The sequence below is a fragment of the Poecilia formosa genome, unplaced genomic scaffold (assembly GCF_000485575.1).
Source record: "Poecilia formosa unplaced genomic scaffold, Poecilia_formosa-5.1.2 Scaffold111, whole genome shotgun sequence".
NCBI classification, from domain to species: Eukaryota; Metazoa; Chordata; class Actinopteri; order Cyprinodontiformes; family Poeciliidae; genus Poecilia; species Poecilia formosa.
In genome coordinates this window covers 827,482-846,271 of record NW_006800050.1, presented here as the reverse complement: position 1 = coordinate 846,271, position 18,790 = coordinate 827,482, and the positions used below count along the sequence as shown (strand labels likewise).

Here is an 18,790-nt window from a genome sequence, read left to right as displayed (position 1 = left end):
TTTCTTTGCTCACTTAGTTTGGCAACCGAAGCAACAACTTGACAAGTTGCGCTTTCATCTTTGTGCAAGAAAGCGAAATTAGAGCCTCATGCCAGCTTTTAATGTGATAACTTTGTCGCAGAGAATGTGCCACAACATGCCAAAGAGACTCTTGTCTTTTAACAATCCCTCCATTTTTTCACCGCCGTCATTCTCAGCACGGCTCCAATTTTTTTTGGCACGTTCGATTGCTGCAACACTTTTTATTTTTGAAACAAAAGACGTTCTCCAGCCGACTGACTGACTGAAGTGCGTTCACTTCTTCGTCTCCAAAAAAACCCGGGTGGGAAACAACGGTTGCCCGAGGCCCCTCCGACTCTAAACGCGAGGGGAGCAGAACCCATAAAAAGGCTTTTGTCTGGATCCTGGAATATCAAGGCATTGTTTGCCTGCCTACGTGGTTTCAAAGAGGAACTTGCAGACCGTGGAGGCGCTGGTGTTCGCTGATAAGCCTCCCCGATGTCCAATGAAATTTAGAAAGTAATCCGGTTTGATCACAGTGTTTGAAAAAAAAAAAAAAAAAAAAAAAAAAACGCGCAAATTCCGAGACAGGGCCTTATTGCTCGTTAACTCCATGATTCATTTGCATGCTAAATGACACAGCTTTGCACCGAATACCAAATCCGCTGACGGCAGCAGAGGGCTTCAGTTCATGAAGTGAAAACATCAGGGGGTGTTTAGTGCTCACTCCCAACAGATTACTGGGTTAAAGAGAGCAATTTAAATTGTTTATGGCCGCCTTAGTGGATTATCTCGCAATTGCAAAGTTTAAAGATTAAATTTGCTCAAACTTTTCTTTGTGACGTGGATTTTGTGAAAAATCACTGAGAATGGCAGCTCCCACTGCATATCAGTGTTTCTGTTTAGCAGCTCATAATTTACCACGTGTCAGCTTTGCCTCTGTGGGTTAATTACAGAAGAGAGAAGGATGCAAAAAAAAGGGGAAAAAAATCTAAAATCTTTTAAAAATTCAGCAGAAGTTGAGCTAATGCTGAGATTTTCCACGGAGTTATTATAACCCCCTCTCCCTATTCCCGTCTCACGTTTCCGGGTTAATTCCCTGCACACTGCGGCATAATTATCTTATTTCCCTCCATAGCATCCAGCTCCAAAGCAAGTCAGGAGGTTTAGGGTAGAGCAGGTGAATATGCCGGATGGAAATTATGCCATGAGCTCCCCCCCCCATTAAGCCGGCGTTAAATAGTATGACTAATAATCGCGCAGGAAGATTAGCATGTTCTCTGGAGTTTTTCTGTTCCCTAATACCAGCGGCAGCGAAGCCAAGCTCTTGCGTAATGTCACGTCAGGATCTTTCTTGGAAGCGGATCAGCTAGAGGGGTGATAAATGTCCCTCCGGCACCGTGTGCGTCTTAACACCATGTTATGGAGATTTATTGATTACAGCTTGACTGGATGCAAAAAAAATAAATAAAAATAAAATAAAAATCTACAAATAAAACAGTTCATTTTTCAGCACTCATCCACGGCTTAACGTCAGGAAGTCTTAGAGGGATGCGTGATGAAAAGCTGAAAGCCGAGCCGGAAGTCCTGAATTTTGAATATCAATGGTGGATTATAGGTCTTTACATATGAAATCTGGGAGCATAAAACTATTTCTATTTACGGAGGGATCTCATTTGCATTTCCTTCATGCTAAATCTCGGAAGCAAAATGACACAGAATTACAGTTTTGAAATGTTTTATGCCTTGTAATGACTGACTTTATTTAAATTCGTGAATCTGTCGGTGCCATTTATCCTTTGAACAAAATGAATCACGTCGATTCTGTTTTTGACAGTGACGTGAACATATTTCAGTGGGATGAAAGATTAATCTCGGCTGACAGGTGAAGCCGGTACCACAATGTTCCAATGGAAAGACATGTCATGAAAAATATTTCTAAAACCTGTAGTTCTCCAAATGAATTGAGCTCTCAAGAAAAATTGCGTAGCTTTCGACAGTTTATCTGTTTGACTCAAACTCATCAGACTTTCATCATTCGTGAGATTCTATGGTTCGTGGTTAGTTGACCTTGTCTTTTAGAGCAGATCATTTCACTGAAATAAGACTTAAAAAAAATGTTGGTTTCACTTTAATCGTTGCCCAGCGAAATCTAAAGCAAGAGTTTTTATTTTACTCCGACAAAACGCTCAGTGACCCATGGCTCAAATGATCTGAAATTTAACAGCACCCCAGCTAAAAAGCCTAAAACTATAAAACCCCCGACGCTGTGCAGCTCTAGGCATTTCCCGCACCTGCTTACAGCAGCCACCCCGTCCATCAGAGCGAGACAGAACCTCCTTTGAGATTCCTCCACCCAGATTCGTTGCATTGGAGCTAAACTGTCGAGTGGCACGACGGAGAAGCGCCGCCCTCCCCCCGTTTTGCCTGAGAGACGATAATGATGATCTTTTAAGGAAAGAAGCGAAAAGATGCACAACAAGTCAAGAAGCCATCCACTTGCTAATTAGTAACCCCTTCATTTTTCCTAACAAGCAGAACTAATTACAGGAGCTGCCATCAGGCTGATTTCCCACAAGGCGATCCTTTCCAGGACACATGCTTCCCTGTACTCAGCCAATCAGCCTCACAATTTGAAGGGATTAAGAGTGTAAAAAAAAAAAAATGCTGTGTCACTTTTGCAGGTAAATGAAGTCATGCAGTATTGGATTTATCAGAAAACTGTCACCGTTTTATCTATTAGCTACAGCCGTTTTTTTGTGCAGCAATCAAATACACCTTTTGGTACAAATATAACTCTAATATTTTAAGATTAGAGTTATAAATGTTCAGGATTTAGTGGGGACACACTGAAAATCATGGAAATATCTGGCACAGCTACGGTTACTCCTCACACATTAACTAACGAAGCCTTCAGTAATTTTCATCCTGATATATTTATACCAAAGTGTGTAAAAATCTGACTTCTTTATTAATGCATTAAATTACCTTGGAAATGCATTGGTGACCATGCTGAATGGGGCAGCATCCTTATTTTAATACTGTTAAGCCTGATTAAAGTTATAGCAGGTATATTATTACAATTCAGACATTTAAAAAAAAAAAAGTAAATACAGCACAAAAAAGACAAGCTTTGTCTTTGTTAAAATTACAAATCTTTTGCTAACCTGCTAAATCTTTTCATAAACTTTTTTTTAAAAAATGTTTTATAATTCCACCAACAACTGACCCATTTAGTCCTGCTCTTAAATGTCCCCAGCTATAGCCGTGCATATGCTCTTTAACCTCCTGCTGTGAAACAGCTGGGCAGCGTTGTTTTTAGTAAATGTTATTCAAACAGCAATAAATAGGGGATTTGTCAAGGCTATTTTTAACTGGGGATTACTGCACTTTTGCTGCTGTGGTCAATTTTTTACTTTTTTTTTTATATCAAAGGGACACTCTATTCCAGGGGGACATGAAAGTAAAGGTAAGCATACTCTCTCTGCCTTTCTTTCAATCTTGCTACTAATGAACAAAAGCAGCTTTTATTCATAAAATCTTTGGGAAAGCTTTGACATTGGATTTCTCGAATCAGCGTCCACAACAACGGTGACCACCGGATTCCTTTGAACTCATCTCTAATCTTCAGGCTTCTGGGCAACAAGAAGATGTACATAGAGGACCTGGAGCTGCAAGTACGCAGAGGAAGCTCACTGCCTGCATTTCACTTTGCCTGTGGTCATTTAATACAGACAATAATACGCTGATGGAGCCCTTTCCAGGTCACCTTGGCGGGCTTGGGAGGAGAAAGGGTTTTGAGCTGATGGAAGCCTCCTGCAACTCCGATCGACATAACGAGTGAACTATCCCCGGATGCAAAACATGAAAGAGAGGCCGATTGACAGAGGCCTCGCTGGAGACTTGGTTGCACTCACTTTGATTCTAAGAGTTGATGTCTCTTGGAGTTGATTTAACATTCCTATCACTGGTCTGCCTGGTGTCAGTCAGGACTGTCTGCGTCGGAGAGATCTGCGCGCGCCAGCACTTTGACTGGCGCAGACATCATTACCCCGAATTTCACAAATTACGGGTATTACGTGAAGTGCAACTCTGGCGGCTGATGTAACGTTCAGCTGCTGCAGATTAGAGAGGCCGACGATGACGACGAGGGTCAACCCCCCCCCCCCCACTCCCTCCTCCTCAGAGGAAGCGGCTTAAGCCTGTCAGACCCACCAGTCATCGGCCAAGTCTGGCCATATGCACGTTTTCCGTCGTGGCCAAGCCAAGCCTGGGCGTGTTGCTCTGGGAGACAGGGATCTCGACGTCCTTCACGTGATGTTTTTACAGTGCCGTTACATTATCCTAATTCAACTCCACTTTCCAAAATAGCCTCTGATCAATGAGGCTTTCAGTTTCCTGCAAGCATCGACGTTTCACCTTCAGACTCTCCAATTTCACATGAGCACAACTTATCTGCTTAGGCCTGCATTACTAAAGCTGAGGACTTGCATGCCGTTCACCTTCGTGGTTCTATAAACACTGACCCCGAAAAAGCCAACGAATGAAACCAGTTCTCTCACTGTTTACTAAAACTAGCTTATTTAGAGACTCAACCGTGTAGAAATTAATGTTCGATAAAAAATTGCCTTAAAAGCCCGAGCTGCAGTGATCACAGTAATATTTCTTCATACTTTAAATTTGTCTACATTCTATAAAGTTAACAGATTTATTCTACAACAGATTCAAGGGTGATCTTTACTCAGGTCAAGGCAAAAACTGATTTTCAGAAAAATCGTCATTGTTACTTGCATACAGCATTCACACCAATGGCCCAATCATTTGTGGGATCACACTGGGTGGGATTTGACCTCCAGTCTTCTTGGGTATCTCCATTCAACAAGCTTGACCCAACAGGGTTTTCTGCCTCCTTTTCCCCCAAAAAAACATTCAACAAACGGTCAAATCCAAAAAATCACTAAACCGCAAATATGTGGGGGTCCATTGTACTCAGCCCACACTTTCTAGGCCAGGTCTCAAACTCTCCTGGTGTTTTCAAGCTCCTTTTCCAGGATGTTTAATGCTGCAGATTTTTTTGGTCTTTTTTTTGCCATAATACAGTCTTGTAGATATTCAAACAGTTCAATTCACTTCATTTCTTGGCTTTCATACTAATATGCACTGTCAACTGTATTCCATTGCAATCCATTAAATTTACCGCAGGTCGGCTCCAGTAAAGCTGGAGGAGGCTCTTCAGAGTGATCAGTGAAGACGCTCGATTTTGAGAGTAACGGCAGTCGGTCTCAACGTTGATGCACTCATTTTGTTAAAATGTTTACATTTACTTTCTGAAAACAGACTTTCACTTTATCATGATTAACCTTTTGTATAGGTCTTTCTAATTCCTTTATAAGTCAGAACGATAGGAATTGAAAGAAAAATTTAACTCATCGTTGTTTTGGAAACTCCTGAACAAAGAAGAAGCATGGTCTGCAGTTGAACTCTAAGACACGTTTCAATGGAAACAAGTTAAAAAGTCTTAAAAGGTGAAGGACTGATTGAACATGAAAAGAGCTGCAACAACGGCCCGACTCATGTTCAAAGCAAGCTAAAGACCAGAGAGGTGCTGTCCATGGTGCTGCAAAAATACTTGCAGAATTCATTTGAAAAACTAAGAACTGCAGCAGCTGGAAACATTTCCCTAAGTCTGTTTTTGTTTTTTGTTCCGAATTTGTTGCTTATGACTACCTATATGAAAAAAAACACACTCATAAGTGTAGGAAAAGGCGGTTCCCAGCATTGGATTTGCTTCAGTAGACCCCATCTACCCTAACCCCTAACCCTAAAACGGTCAAAGAGGTGTTTTCAAACTGTCACTGCAAGTGGAGAAATTGACCAGAAAGGAAAGGGAGGGAGAGTAGTGGGGGTTACGGGAAGACCGCTTGGGCCTAAGATGCTTTGATCGATCCAGTTTACTTTTGGCAGATGTTCAGTCGAAGGAGACTGGAGAGCAATGAGCAGCAGAAAAGTCAAAACTGTTGTGTTCGCATCTACGCAGAGACCTTCTTTTATCAAATAAAATAAATGGGCCATGTCCTATGCTGACAGGGTGAGACTCGGATATAAGGAAGGGTTTTGCTGGTGTGGCTTAGAGCTTAAACACGTTCAGGATGCAAAGTCTGCTCCAGATGCTTTGGCACTATTGCAAATCCTGACCTTCTCGATGCAAAGACTTAGTATTTATTATGTCACATGAAAAACACATTTAAGCTATATTTCATTAGCATCGTGTTATCTAAACTCCCATGCCAAAAATGAACATCAAAGTCATCCCTCTGTTTTCATAGATGCTTTGAGAAACCAACCTGGGGATGCGTTAAACCAATTCTTGTGCTTCCACTGAACACACTTCAGTTTATATGTTTTGTCTACTGGTCCACTGATGACATTATCAAACACACTCTACACAGTCTCATCCCACTTGGGGTGGGGGGAAGTGCAGCTATCCCAGGATTGTCTTCATAGACTTCTCATCTGACCTTAATACAATAATCCCACAGCAGTTTACAGGGAAGCTTTCACTGTGTTTGATCACGAGAAAGAGAGTCCGTCTACTTTCAAGACCAGGCTCGGCTATAAAGCTGATAGTGTGACCCAAGTTATCCTTAGCTGTCCCTGTTGTTACGCTACTATGGGCTTATAGTCTGCCAGAGGACGTTCTGACTGACTTACCGAGTATTGCTCACTCTGCTATTTTCTCTTTTTATGATCTACTTATGCATTTTTTGGCCCAGTGTCTCTGTATTAATCGGCATCCACATCCTAGAAAGAGTCATTACTGCCACAGGTCAATATTTACGGCAGCATATGCGTACTCTGTGTTGCGCGGTGAACTGCTCAGTGGGAAACGGTACCAAAACGGTGTTTTGTGTGCGGCGCCGAGTGAGCTGACACCTGTCTGTTCGTCACAGAGAGTGGCAGTCATTATTCAAGTCCTGGCGACTGGTCGCTCAGAGCACAACAGTTGTGTCACCAATCACTTTGGAGAGTCTTGGGATGAATTAAATCATATTTTTGGTCTAATTTGCCTTGATGTCAACTGTAGCAAAGCCAGGAGTAGGGGAAGTTCTTCGTCCCTGGTCTGGTTTAATGGCTTTGTCTTTTCTTTTGAGTTTTCATAGTTAATAGGTAAAATTATCTCTTCCTCCTCAATTGCTGATGCATTGGCTGAAATTGTGGGAAATGAAGAAATTTGTCCAGAGAAATGTAGGAAAGCAGAACAATGAAACTATGGAATCTCAGTTCACATAATATGTGTACGCCTGGCTGAGGTGTCCAAGGCTTTACTCCATCGTTTGCAATATTAACTGTCCAACAACATAGCAAAAAACAAAAAAACAAAAAAAAGGAAAAATGAAATCTCTTCACTGTTGCGTTTACATGAGGAGCCACAGCTGGAGCGGATGATTAAACTTGTATTGCTGGTTTCCATGGTGAGATCACAGCCACAAAGTCGATTTTTTATGTATTTATTTTTTTAAACTGCATGAATCTGGTTCTGTTGAGTGTAATAAAATAAAACAGTTTTTGGAACCTTTTGAAGTTCTGCACATTGTTCAGATTCCTGTTGGCATCCATTCTCCTTGGGATTAAAATAAAAACTTAAATATCTCATTAGCACATGCAGTCAGATCCGTCAGCCTATAAATATTTATAGCACTTATGAAAGCGCCCTGTCCCATAGACTTCACTAGCTTGTCATATTCCATCTTCCAGAAACATAACATTTCAACCAGGTAGGACAGTAGCTGTCTGCCAAGATCTATTTTAATTTCTGTGCACAGAGTTCGATATTAGATGGTGTTGATTATTTGTTGAGGAGTTTCCTCCTCAGTTGCTTTATGCCATTAATACCACTTTTCCATACATTCTTTTAACTGGAAATCTGGTAACACTTGATCCAGTAGTTTTGTTCACGTAGCTTAATCATAAAATGTTCCAACACAGAAACGGTGAACCTTGGTTTTGCAGTGAAATCCATAAATATAAATGTCAACAGATGCCCTTCAAAATCCATCCAGGCAGCAATTAAACAGTAAGGGCTTTGTAATAAACAGCTGGCGCTGCGGTAATGATCTGTGTTAATGCAGAGGTGGTTGTTTGACATGTCTGGTTTAATGTGGATTCTTGCAGCCGTTTTTCCCTCCACGGAGACGGGATCTGAGGTGGAGCTACTTAATGTTTGTTTTAGTGTCTGTTCACAAGATTATATAATTACTGACACAAAAAAATACAAATGTAAATTCTGAGTTAATGGTTGTAGAGACAGAAAGAATGATGACTTCTAGGTCAGATCACTCAGATCACAGCATTAAGAGGTACTATTGTGGCCCCAGTTTTGTCTTTTGGGTTCAACCTATAGCGTTCAAATCAAAAATGTTTCTAGAGACAAATTAAATCTGAGCATAACGACAAACGGCGCCTAAGCCTTTTCAGATCGGATGCTTCTCAACAAATAAAAACATTCAATTAATAGTAAGCCATTCAATATGTCAAACTGCCCTTCTGTGCTCACAGTAGAGCGCTTTTGTTGCCGCCTCGGCATTTCGAGAAGAAGGCAAAAATGTTGCCGTCACATTTTTAGCCTTTAATTTAGACCAAGGTCATGTCTACAACTTTCTTTTCTAAGGAATGAAACCTTCTGTGAAAATCCATTCAGCCCACTGAAGGACAATTGCATGTACTACAAAAAAAACAACACAAAAATAGTATTTTTAATAGTTTAATCGCTCTCCCTCATGCATACTTGTAAAAGAAATGGAGGTTGTTGAAATATTCCGTTTATTTTTTTATGTTTACAAAAATCCCTCTTTATGTAATTAAATGTGAGTATTTCAGCAGCTTAGAGGAAATTAGCTTGACAAGTGCTTTTATCATCCATTCAATCTCCCCAAAAGGCCATAAAAACAGATGTAGCTTGTGTTTTCCATGAAGCTAGCAGAGCCCATCTGGACTTTATTGAAAATTAGCCAGTCATCCACCATAATGGACAATAATCCCCTGAACATGACTCACACGACCACGATAAAGAGCTAAAAATGGAGCTCATGCAGCGCGCTGTCATAGTGCTGTTACTTATTTTTCTTACAGTGGACAAAAAAAAAAAAAAAATGAAGAAAGACGCAAACGGAAGCGTGAACGTCTGACTTTAGGCGGTGAACGTGAAGCGTCGGCGATACGCCCAACACCAGCTCCCAACTGGACAAAATCCTCCGGGAAGGAAACATAGACAGTCTCCCTCCTGTCTGCGCAGGACCCGCTTTGTAACCAATCTTTAAAGCACATCCTGATGGAAGATCTTGCCTCTGTAATGCTATTTATAGCTTGGTAATGCATCAGAGGTTGCACCTTCCATCTCGGCAGAACCAACATCTGCCTCTGTGTGCGCCGGCTTATCTATCCCAACACTGACAGCAGGCAGGCTTCACTTTCTTCCCCGGACTTCAGCATCCAGAAACTATTCATTTTCAGCAGGCATCTTTTTTATAGTGCCTAAAATGTTAATGTGGTGCCGTGAAGAATTATTCATCCCCCTTGAACTTCAAAATTTATCAAGTCGCTGCCACACTCAAGCTCCGAGACGCTGGGTGGAGAGCGTCTGTAAAGAAAGAAAACTATTTTCAAGTCTTGCCATTGGTTCGCAAATAAATTTGGGTCTGGACTTTGACTGGGCCACCCCAACACATTCACTTTTTTAAATTATACTATTTCATTGTGGTTGTGTAACTACTGGAAGATGAATCTCTGTCTTGTTCTCAGGTTTTCTTCCGAGATATTCCTGTATTAATCTTCATCCATATTCCCATTAACCCTTAAGCGCTTCGTTGTCCCTGTGGAAGTACCGCATCCCCACGGCGTGATGCTGTCGCAACTATGTTTCACAGTGAACATGGTCCTGCTGAACACAGCATTTTGTGTGGGCTCTTTATTAGCTTTATAACAAACAAGACATCTTGTATCTTTGTTTCAGCGGTTTATTTCTTTTAGCCATTTTTCGTAAAGGTCAGACCAGTCTGCAGTGTTGGTCTTCATGATGCTGTTTGTTCACTAATGTTCTCTAGCAAATCTCTGAAGCCTTGATCTTTTTCAGAAAATCCCAGTAAAAGTATATTGAAGTTTGTGCTTATGACCTGAGAAAATATGAGAGAGGCCACAAAATAACAAGATAAGCCTGGGATAGCCATGGAGAGGGTGGAGGGAGAGGAGATCCAAGGGGTGCAGATGGGGAGGTACAGCATGCACAAACTACTAAGGAATGAAGCCTCGACGAAGCTTCAGAAAAATACCGTTTTACATTGGAAAAAGGCAGCAGTAGATTTTATAATCAGAAATTGGTCCTGATCTAAATGGTGGAAAACAGAAACCTCTAACTGGCCACACATATTCTTGGCTCGTGCTGCAATCGTCGGTGTTCGAGGTTCCACATTGAGTCTGTATTTCTGCTGTGACCTTGAGAGGTCTGTGCATTGAGAACCTTTAGGAATGACTGACTGAGGCATGTGTTCATGCAATAGCTGGCCTCCTTTTACACTCCAGTGCAGAAATGATAGACTTAGTCCTTTGAGTTCAGAGATGATGCGGAAACGATTGGATTCTGTCCGGTTACATCACGGACCACCCGAGCAATGTAAGGAGCTTAACTGTGACAGAACGTGCAACAATTAAGAAGCAGGAGACAGTACACTGAAACCCTCCCTGACCTACAACCATCTGCAGATGGGACAAAAAGGATGTGCGCGTTTTGACTGACTTGTGACTAAGAGAATGAAGAAGACTATCCAAGCAAACGAATTATAGTCTCAATGAAGTCTTGATGTATTTCAAGGTTTACAAAATCCATAACTGTTGCAGTTATAGCTTATCAGCTGCACTGCACAGCAACATTTCAAGACGCAGCTTATTTTTCCGACTCGGCTATCTGTTATCTTTATCTGGCTTCCAAGTTAACTTAAAGCATTCATAATAGGAAGCTATTGACAGCAAAAGGAAATAAACTCAGTAGTACAGAGATGATAACATTACTATGCTAGGAACTGTGAGCTGTGCAGCTCAACAGGTTGAGACAGTATACAGTGGACGGGGTTATGGACCACAACTGCTCGCGAATACCGGAAATCTGTGACTATGGGGAAAAACCCATCTAAAAGCACTTATAAGTGTCTATTTTATTAGTTCAATTCCCAAATACACCCAAATATGAATTAATATGCACAGTGGAAACCGTCTTGGCACTATAGCACAAGCTAACATCCGCAATCTTCCCCAGCTCTATTTTTGGGGGGTACAGCCAATCAGCAGCAAGAAAAACAAATGGCAATCCTGGATTGTCTCCTTTCAAATGCTACACAATAGCGTGTGAAATAGCTTTGCAAATAGGTTTCAGCTTCACAGCTATATTTTCTTTCTAAAAATCTACTTTGCTCAACCAAAACCCCTCTAAATTGGCAAATTTTCCAGAAATAATTTGGAGTTGCACTCCACAGAAAAATTCACATACAGGTGAATCCACAAATACTGAACAGCTAAAACATCTCCACATTTTTAACACTTTAGACGTTATTAGTTTGCTCAGTTGTTTTATTTAAACTGTTGCAGGCAAAATCGCTAAATAAATATTTTGCACAAATACTATAAATGTTACTTCTAAGTTATTATTCTAAATAAATTACGAAGCCATGCTAGACTCCTAAAATTATCAGGTTGTCTTAATAAATCTTTCTTCAGATGCTTTTGGAAGCTCCTGTTTCCAAGCTCTGCTTAAATTAAATTTCAATTCATTTTATTTGATTTTATTTGATTTTATTTCTCTGATTAAAACATTTTTAATTTTTATTGGTTCTTTGGTGTATTTTCTATCTTAATGCCTCTATTTATATTAGCTTTTTAAATTGCTTTTTAGATTTCGTCCTAAAGGACTTGCATGTGAAATATCTACGACAGATCAGCAATTTGCTGCTGAATAGCCACAATATGATGAAAATGAACAAAGAAATAAAATGGAAAATATGAAGAAATGTAAGCAAATAACATTTGCTCGGGTTTCCTTTCTTTTGACCTTTGCAATAAAAACAGTAGCGAAAGCACAGTTCATTTTCCACCTCCATCTGACTGAGTCATTGACTGGTTGCTATGGATTGCACTACACTGCAAGTTTATTTTTGCAGCTAAGATTAACCTAATGGAGAGAGTGTGAAACAATCCATATGCAGTTTGTTGTTGATACTTGGTCTAGATGCATGGTGTTATGAAGCATGTAGAAGTATTAACTGGAATTTTGTTGATGTCTTTTGATGAGGCAAAACAATAGCCTGAATGTTACAGCTGCTGCTGCTGCTGCTGCAGGTAACTCAGACATGATGACGGGTCTGTAAGTTCTTTACTGAACGTCATGCATCAGTCTTTCGGTAAAAAAGAGAGAGAAGCAACGTCACTTTTAAAGTCTAACAGTTTACCTGGAAACCAGGGTCTCATTTTGTAAAAGACAAACTGGAAACAATTTGATCTTTTTCAGTCTGACAAGGAAAAGAGAGAATTTTTACACATCAAAAACTGCATGTTAGAAGAGTAAGCAGCACAAGTCGTTATGTAATGAGATTAAAGGCGGCAGTCGCGCAGTACAAAACCCAGCTAATGACTTACGACTGCAAAACATCCCACTGCTGTCCAAGTGTATGACTGGATAATTTTTTAAAATGGTACATATGCTAAGAATACATTTGGCAATTACCAAGAGGGAAACCTACAGACTCGGCAATAGCCTCACCAGTCGCAGACAGAATACAATTATCATGATGCATTATAAAACCTCAGACAACGATGTACTTTATAATTTAATCACAGTTTCAGGGAGAGCTTTACATACACTCACAATGACCATCACGTTCTTTTTTATTATTATTATTATTATTATTATTATTAATGTTGGACGTTTAATCATTGTTTGTGAGTGAAATACATTTGCAATATGTTTTAAAAGGAACATTTAGATTTATAGTGGATTGTTTCTAATCCACATAGGGTAAAATTATAACCACAGGTTCTAATATGAACAAACACCAACAATTTTAACCTCAAACAAATGCTTTTGTATTCATCAAAATCTTCTGACAAAATTCTAGCTATTCAACATGTCTTCTTAAATTTATTTAAAATGTTTGGTTTGCTGGCAAAATCTTAAGCATCGATGGCAAACCTTCAAAAGGAATAGGGTCAGGATAATTAGAAAAAGAAAAAAAAAACATTTCAAAACAAGTGCTAATAAGTGTTTGGGAACACCGTTTTCCTGAAAAAGCCAGTTCTGTCTGAGGTCCAATTGTCGGACCCAAACTGTCAGCCTCAGATGAAGCGTGATTAGGTAGAACGTTTAAGAACAACCCAGGAAACACTGACGCCCACGTTGATCAATAATAGGAAGAAACGGGGAGGTCAGTGTCACTTCAGTGTCATTTCTGACTTTTGGGGAGTTAAAGACAGTCCACTACAAATTCAAACTATTTTAATATTTTATACTAAAATCACTAGAGTCTATGTTGGATAATCAGTCGGGCCTAAAACAACAGATGGATTGAATACATAATCAGGAGACTAAAACATGCCAAGAACAATTAATTAAGAGTGAATTTAAAGTAATCTGAAATACCTAAAAGCATAACTCTGGTTCAGAAGAAGGAATCCTTCAGGCTTTTGTTGGAATTTGTCTTTTAATACTCTAACACATCTTTGTCCTTACTGTCTTGTCCCACTCAATCACCGTGGTACAAATTTGCACACCCAGAAACAAACTTACATCAGCTATTATCAATGAATTCTCAAAATAACACTTGTGCCCCCAAAGTGTCAAAGCTTGATTAAAAACCAGTGCTTAAATTGTTTTCTAATAATATTTGTGTCACTGGTTTAATTGACCTTCGAAGCAAGGACAATATGTTTAAAGAGGTTAACTATAGTCTATATCTGATTAAATGAAAAATATAAACTCTTGTTTTGAATTCAGTTATGTACTTTTAAGTCAAATAAGCAATGCCGAAACTTAAGGTCATGTGTTTATTAAACAATATAAAGTGCTAGTGATTTAAGAGTAGTCCTCGGATGCTTCCTTTGCAAAAAGTCCCAGCATGTATTGCATTTCAAGGTCATCTCTAACAGTCTCTCTCTCTCTCTCTCTCTCTCTCTCTCTTTCTTTGTATTTCAAATCAAAATAACAGGGCATAAAGGTAAAACTGACAGGGCTGTGCACCTTATGGTGCTATTGGCTTCCTCCAGAGGGTTTTTCAAACATTGTGTAACCTGGTGTTTTTATATATATATATATATATATATATATATAACGAAACAATCTGTCACGTACTTAGAATAAATCCCAATTTAATGACAGTTCTGAAATACAACTTTCTGAAAATTTAATTTCCATCTCTTGTCACAAAGGAAAATCCGTGAGGATAATCTCCGCACCAGTATCAAATTGCGCTGCGGTGTCTTTTGCCCTCGAGTGTCATTGAGGAGGTCTGTGTCAGCTGAAGTAACAGAACGATGCTATTTCTGGCCGATAGCGTCAAGATTTTCCTGACCTTCTCTTTCATCAAGCAAGGAGTGAAACGCAGAGCAGGAGTCAATTTTCACACACACAAAATAAAGGGAAAAATCTCAGACAATAAGACTGACCTCGACAAACGAGCTTTGAGGAAAATCTTAAACTGATGGGGTTAAAGTCAGCCCTCAGATTTTCTAAGGGATTTGTTTGTCAGACTGAGACATAAAGTGTAGAGCTTAACCCAGAATTACACATTTCGCCGCGTTTTATTAATCTCGCAGCGGAACGCTGTTTGTCAGCTCTTCACAGCAGTGTAGAGGCAATCACTGATGTGAAATGGCCTGTTCAGCTGGTGACAGCACTCCTTTCTCGACTTTCTGGTGTTTCAAAAGTAATGAGGGAAGTGAGACGAGCAACGGACGTGTTTTTCAGTGGCTCATACACACTGCCTGATCTGGCAGAGGAGATCTGAGAGATGCGCTCAGATCTTCTAAACGGCCGACTGTGTTATTTATTTAGCAAAAGCCTGTGTCAGACTAGGTGCATAAAATGTTTAAAGGGGTCAGTTTGCCAGTTGGTACACTCGTCGCATACTTACACGTTGCCGTAATTTTGTAGCTCAACATTACGCATCAGTTTATTTCAATTTATAATTTAGTATTTTCGCCAATAATGAAGATGAATAGTCATAAAAATGTATAAATCTCATATGGAGCTTAATTCAATTGTATGTCGTAAGCTCAGTAGGAAACATGCCATGTCAGCAAACTACAAAGGTACAAAACAAAAAAAACATGAAGCTTCATTTAAAAAACATGAAGCTTTTTAAATAAAAACTGTATTTTCAACTCACCTTGGGTTGTACCTCTACTTCCACCACTTGGTTCTTGTGCATGCAACCCTTGACGAAGCCCTCCACCGTGCTGTTGAACTTCATGAAGATCACATAGGCAGCGTAGGCGGAGAGCAGTGTGAGACTTTCCCAGATGGTGATGATGTTATCCAAGAAGAAGATGATGAGCATGATCAGATCCAGGATGTAGAAAGACACGTCGCGGAAGAGCGGCCACCACGTCAGGTTGAGGATCTCCTTGGAGAAGATGGCGCACATCCCGATGACGAACAGGATGTTGAAGACGGCCGAGCCTACAATGGTGCCTATGCCCACGTTGCTGTGAGAGATGAAGACTCCGATGATGGAGGTGAAGAGCTCCGGGGCCGAACCGCCGGCCGCCATGAAAGTGGCACCTGCCACGTCATCTGAGATGGAGAGCTTCTCTGTGATTACCGTCAGCGCTGGAACAAAAAACTCGTCGCACACGATGGCTAAGGCAATGAACATGTAGATCATGCCAAACATATGGAGGACCACTGCTCCTTGTCGCCTCTCCTCCAGGGTAAAAAGGTCCTGTGGGTACTCCCCCTGTGTCTCATTGTCATCTGCTGTGGACTTCATGGCTATGGGCATGTCAACGAACACATTTGGGTCCCCCTGGTGTGGGGTGGAAAGTAGGGTCCTGTGTGGGGCTGACTGCTGAAGATCCACCTGAGGGAGCGATGGCTCGCTGAGCCCATCTGATCTCCTGCTCAAGGCACTGACGGAGACGGCACTTAAAGCCACCAGGCTGAAGACCAACCCCAAAACCCGAACAGGCCGGAGCTTTTTCCGCAAATATTTCCGTCCCAGCTGCTTGCAGCCAGCGGCTTCTGCAAATCTCTTCTCCGAACAGTCCACGCTGGGCTGATCTGAAGCCATGATGGTGCAGCTCTCAGTGTCCTCGCTCTTAACAGGTGGTTAGGAACTTTGGGGAGTTAAACATTGTATTTCCCTCAGATTCAAATAAGATAAGAAGGTTGTCAGCGCTGTCCGGGATCCAGTTTTCCAAGGGATGTCATCATATCAGCCTTCACTAGATAACGTTGAAAGAATAGAAAAAGAATTACACAACTTGATGAGGAGGAAAGTCAACACGCCAAGCCAAATTCAGTTGAAAAGATATTCTTGGCCTCTGTCTAAACAAAGAGGAAATATGACAGAAAAGTTACAAGATTGCCTTTATTCAGGTTCAACATCATGACCAATGGCATATACAGGAAATTAGACCACTTATATTTCAATTATTGCACGTGTTGGGAATACAGTTGAAGTCAGAATTTCTTCAAATTGAGAAGTTTACACAAATGTCCTCTGTATTTGATGCACTCATTTCTAAATAGTAGAAACAAGTTTCATGTCTGTATCATTCTATAGAGTTCTCACAAAGGTTTGCTGAAATTTTGACCTACTCCTGGCGATGTATTTCTAGGAAACAAAATGTCTCTACTTGCTAAAAACTACATTGATTGGATGTTGATAATGCTTGAATTTAATTCACTGAACAAACGTGACACCTTCGGTAGGTTCAAAATTACCTTCCTGATTTATTTTTTATTTTTCCAAGATGGGATGTAAGGATTACGTTTCAGGTTGTTGCCTTAAAACGTATCTACGGATGTGCCCAACGTACCGATCAGAAGCTTATGGAGCTATGACGTCACAGTTTGGGCTTTCCCAAAAGGTTTAAAGACATAGCAGTCGTAGCGTATGTAAACTTCTAAATTTGAGGAAAACGATAAAAAAAATGATTTCCAGTATTTTGAAAAAAGAAAGAAAAACGTTGGTTATTGTCACTGATCGAACACATATTTTAGCTTGACTTTATCACAGAAAGTTATGATTTTTTTTTTCATACACATGCAAAAATCTGGTCAGACTGTCTTCAGTACTGCATCTTTTGTGAATTGTTACCAGTCTTCAGGAGTCAGTAACTCTCAAAAGTGGATCAGAGGAAAACACCAGGCTGAACCGCTGAGAGGGTCACGGACAACCGAGGTTCTTTAAAGCATGTGTGGTCTAAACCAACAGACAAGCGACTGTAACTCAGCTTGCTAAATCAGTTATTGGTGGATCTGATAGAAGTTTCCATATTCACAGTGCATTGCAGTTTGTTGCATAGCCGTAGACTACTTAGGGTGCCAGCGCTCACCATAATGCAATGCCTGATCAGTATAAATACCTCTACTGATGTCTAAGCCAGACAGAACAACAATCATATGCAATAAATTAACATCTAAACGTAGCTGAAAAGTTCTTTCCGTTAATATGTTTAGCTTCCATTTGAACAGGACATTTAAAATGCATTTTTCTGGACTAAAATAGGATAAAGAGTGTCTGCTGAAACAGCTGGAAATCAGACAGACATAGAGGAGTTATGAGTAAAGCAGGAAAAAAAAAACAAAGCAAAGAAGCTGAAAAAAAACATAAAAGCTGAGCTTTATAGTACAAATCTAAATGTAGAAGGAGACAGAAAAAGTAGACTGATTTGAGCAACTACCTGAAATATTATCCCCGGGGACAACACTGAACTGAAACTCTTGCAAACAATAACTGAGTTTATTTAATGCATATGATTATTGTTCTGTAAGACAAAGCTTTAAAAAAAGAGTTAAGACAACCAAAGTACAGGGATATTATAACAAAACTAAACAAGAATTGATATCGTTTAACCACAGGACGACCATGAGCATCCTCATTCGGAAGCCCAACTGATAGATTGCTCTTCAAAATCAGCCGGGATTCACATTTACGAGTCGGCAAAATAACTGCATACGGTGCAAAGAGTGAAACTTATCATGCATCAGCATGATCATGACTGAATGAAGGGATCACGCAACAATTTAAGAGCAAAAGGGTCATATTTGCTGCTTTTACCAGAAAAACATACACAATGAAATACGACGCCCGCGGTTCACAGACATGACTTGATTGCAGTCTGTAAAAAACACACACACAAAAAAAAACACAACACAATAATGTGACGCTTCGCAGGTAAAGGAGGATAAACAACCGGCACACACGCGTCCTGTCCGCACTGTTTGACTTCTTAAGAGACGCTTGCTGCCTTCACAGCTGAACTCTTTCTTTTTCCCTCCCCACTCTCCACTCCCTGTCTGCCCTTGAGTTTCGCCCTTTCCGCTTAAACCACTAACCATCCTTTCCACCTCCTTTTCCTCCCCCACTCCCCCCCTCAACATAAAGAGCCCAACATTATCCGTGTCCCCTGTTTCTGGCGAGGCGCATGACGCGCACCCAGAGTCATGCCTTACCTTTGACACAGGCGAGAGAAAAACAGGCGCACGGCTCGGCTGCACGTTGAGATTAGGAAATCCTCTCCGGTGCCC

The 18,790-nt window shown here is 40.5% G+C and overlaps 1 protein-coding gene across 6 annotated transcripts in view; it reads right to left on the bottom strand.

Moving 5' to 3' along the window:
- slc24a2 (solute carrier family 24 member 2) overlaps window positions 1-18,790 on the bottom strand; it is a 57,231-nt gene extending 38,441 nt beyond the window's left edge. For all 6 annotated transcript variants that reach the window (XM_016675228.1, XM_016675230.1, XM_016675231.1 and 3 more), the window contains exons 1-2: window positions 18,716-18,790; window positions 15,423-16,479 (exon numbers count right to left, since the gene is read on the bottom strand). In XM_016675228.1, the coding sequence (XP_016530714.1) occupies window positions 15,423-16,325 (903 nt within the window). In that variant the 5' untranslated portion in view covers window positions 16,326-16,479; window positions 18,716-18,790. The remainder of the gene's footprint in view (window positions 1-15,422; window positions 16,480-18,715) is intronic.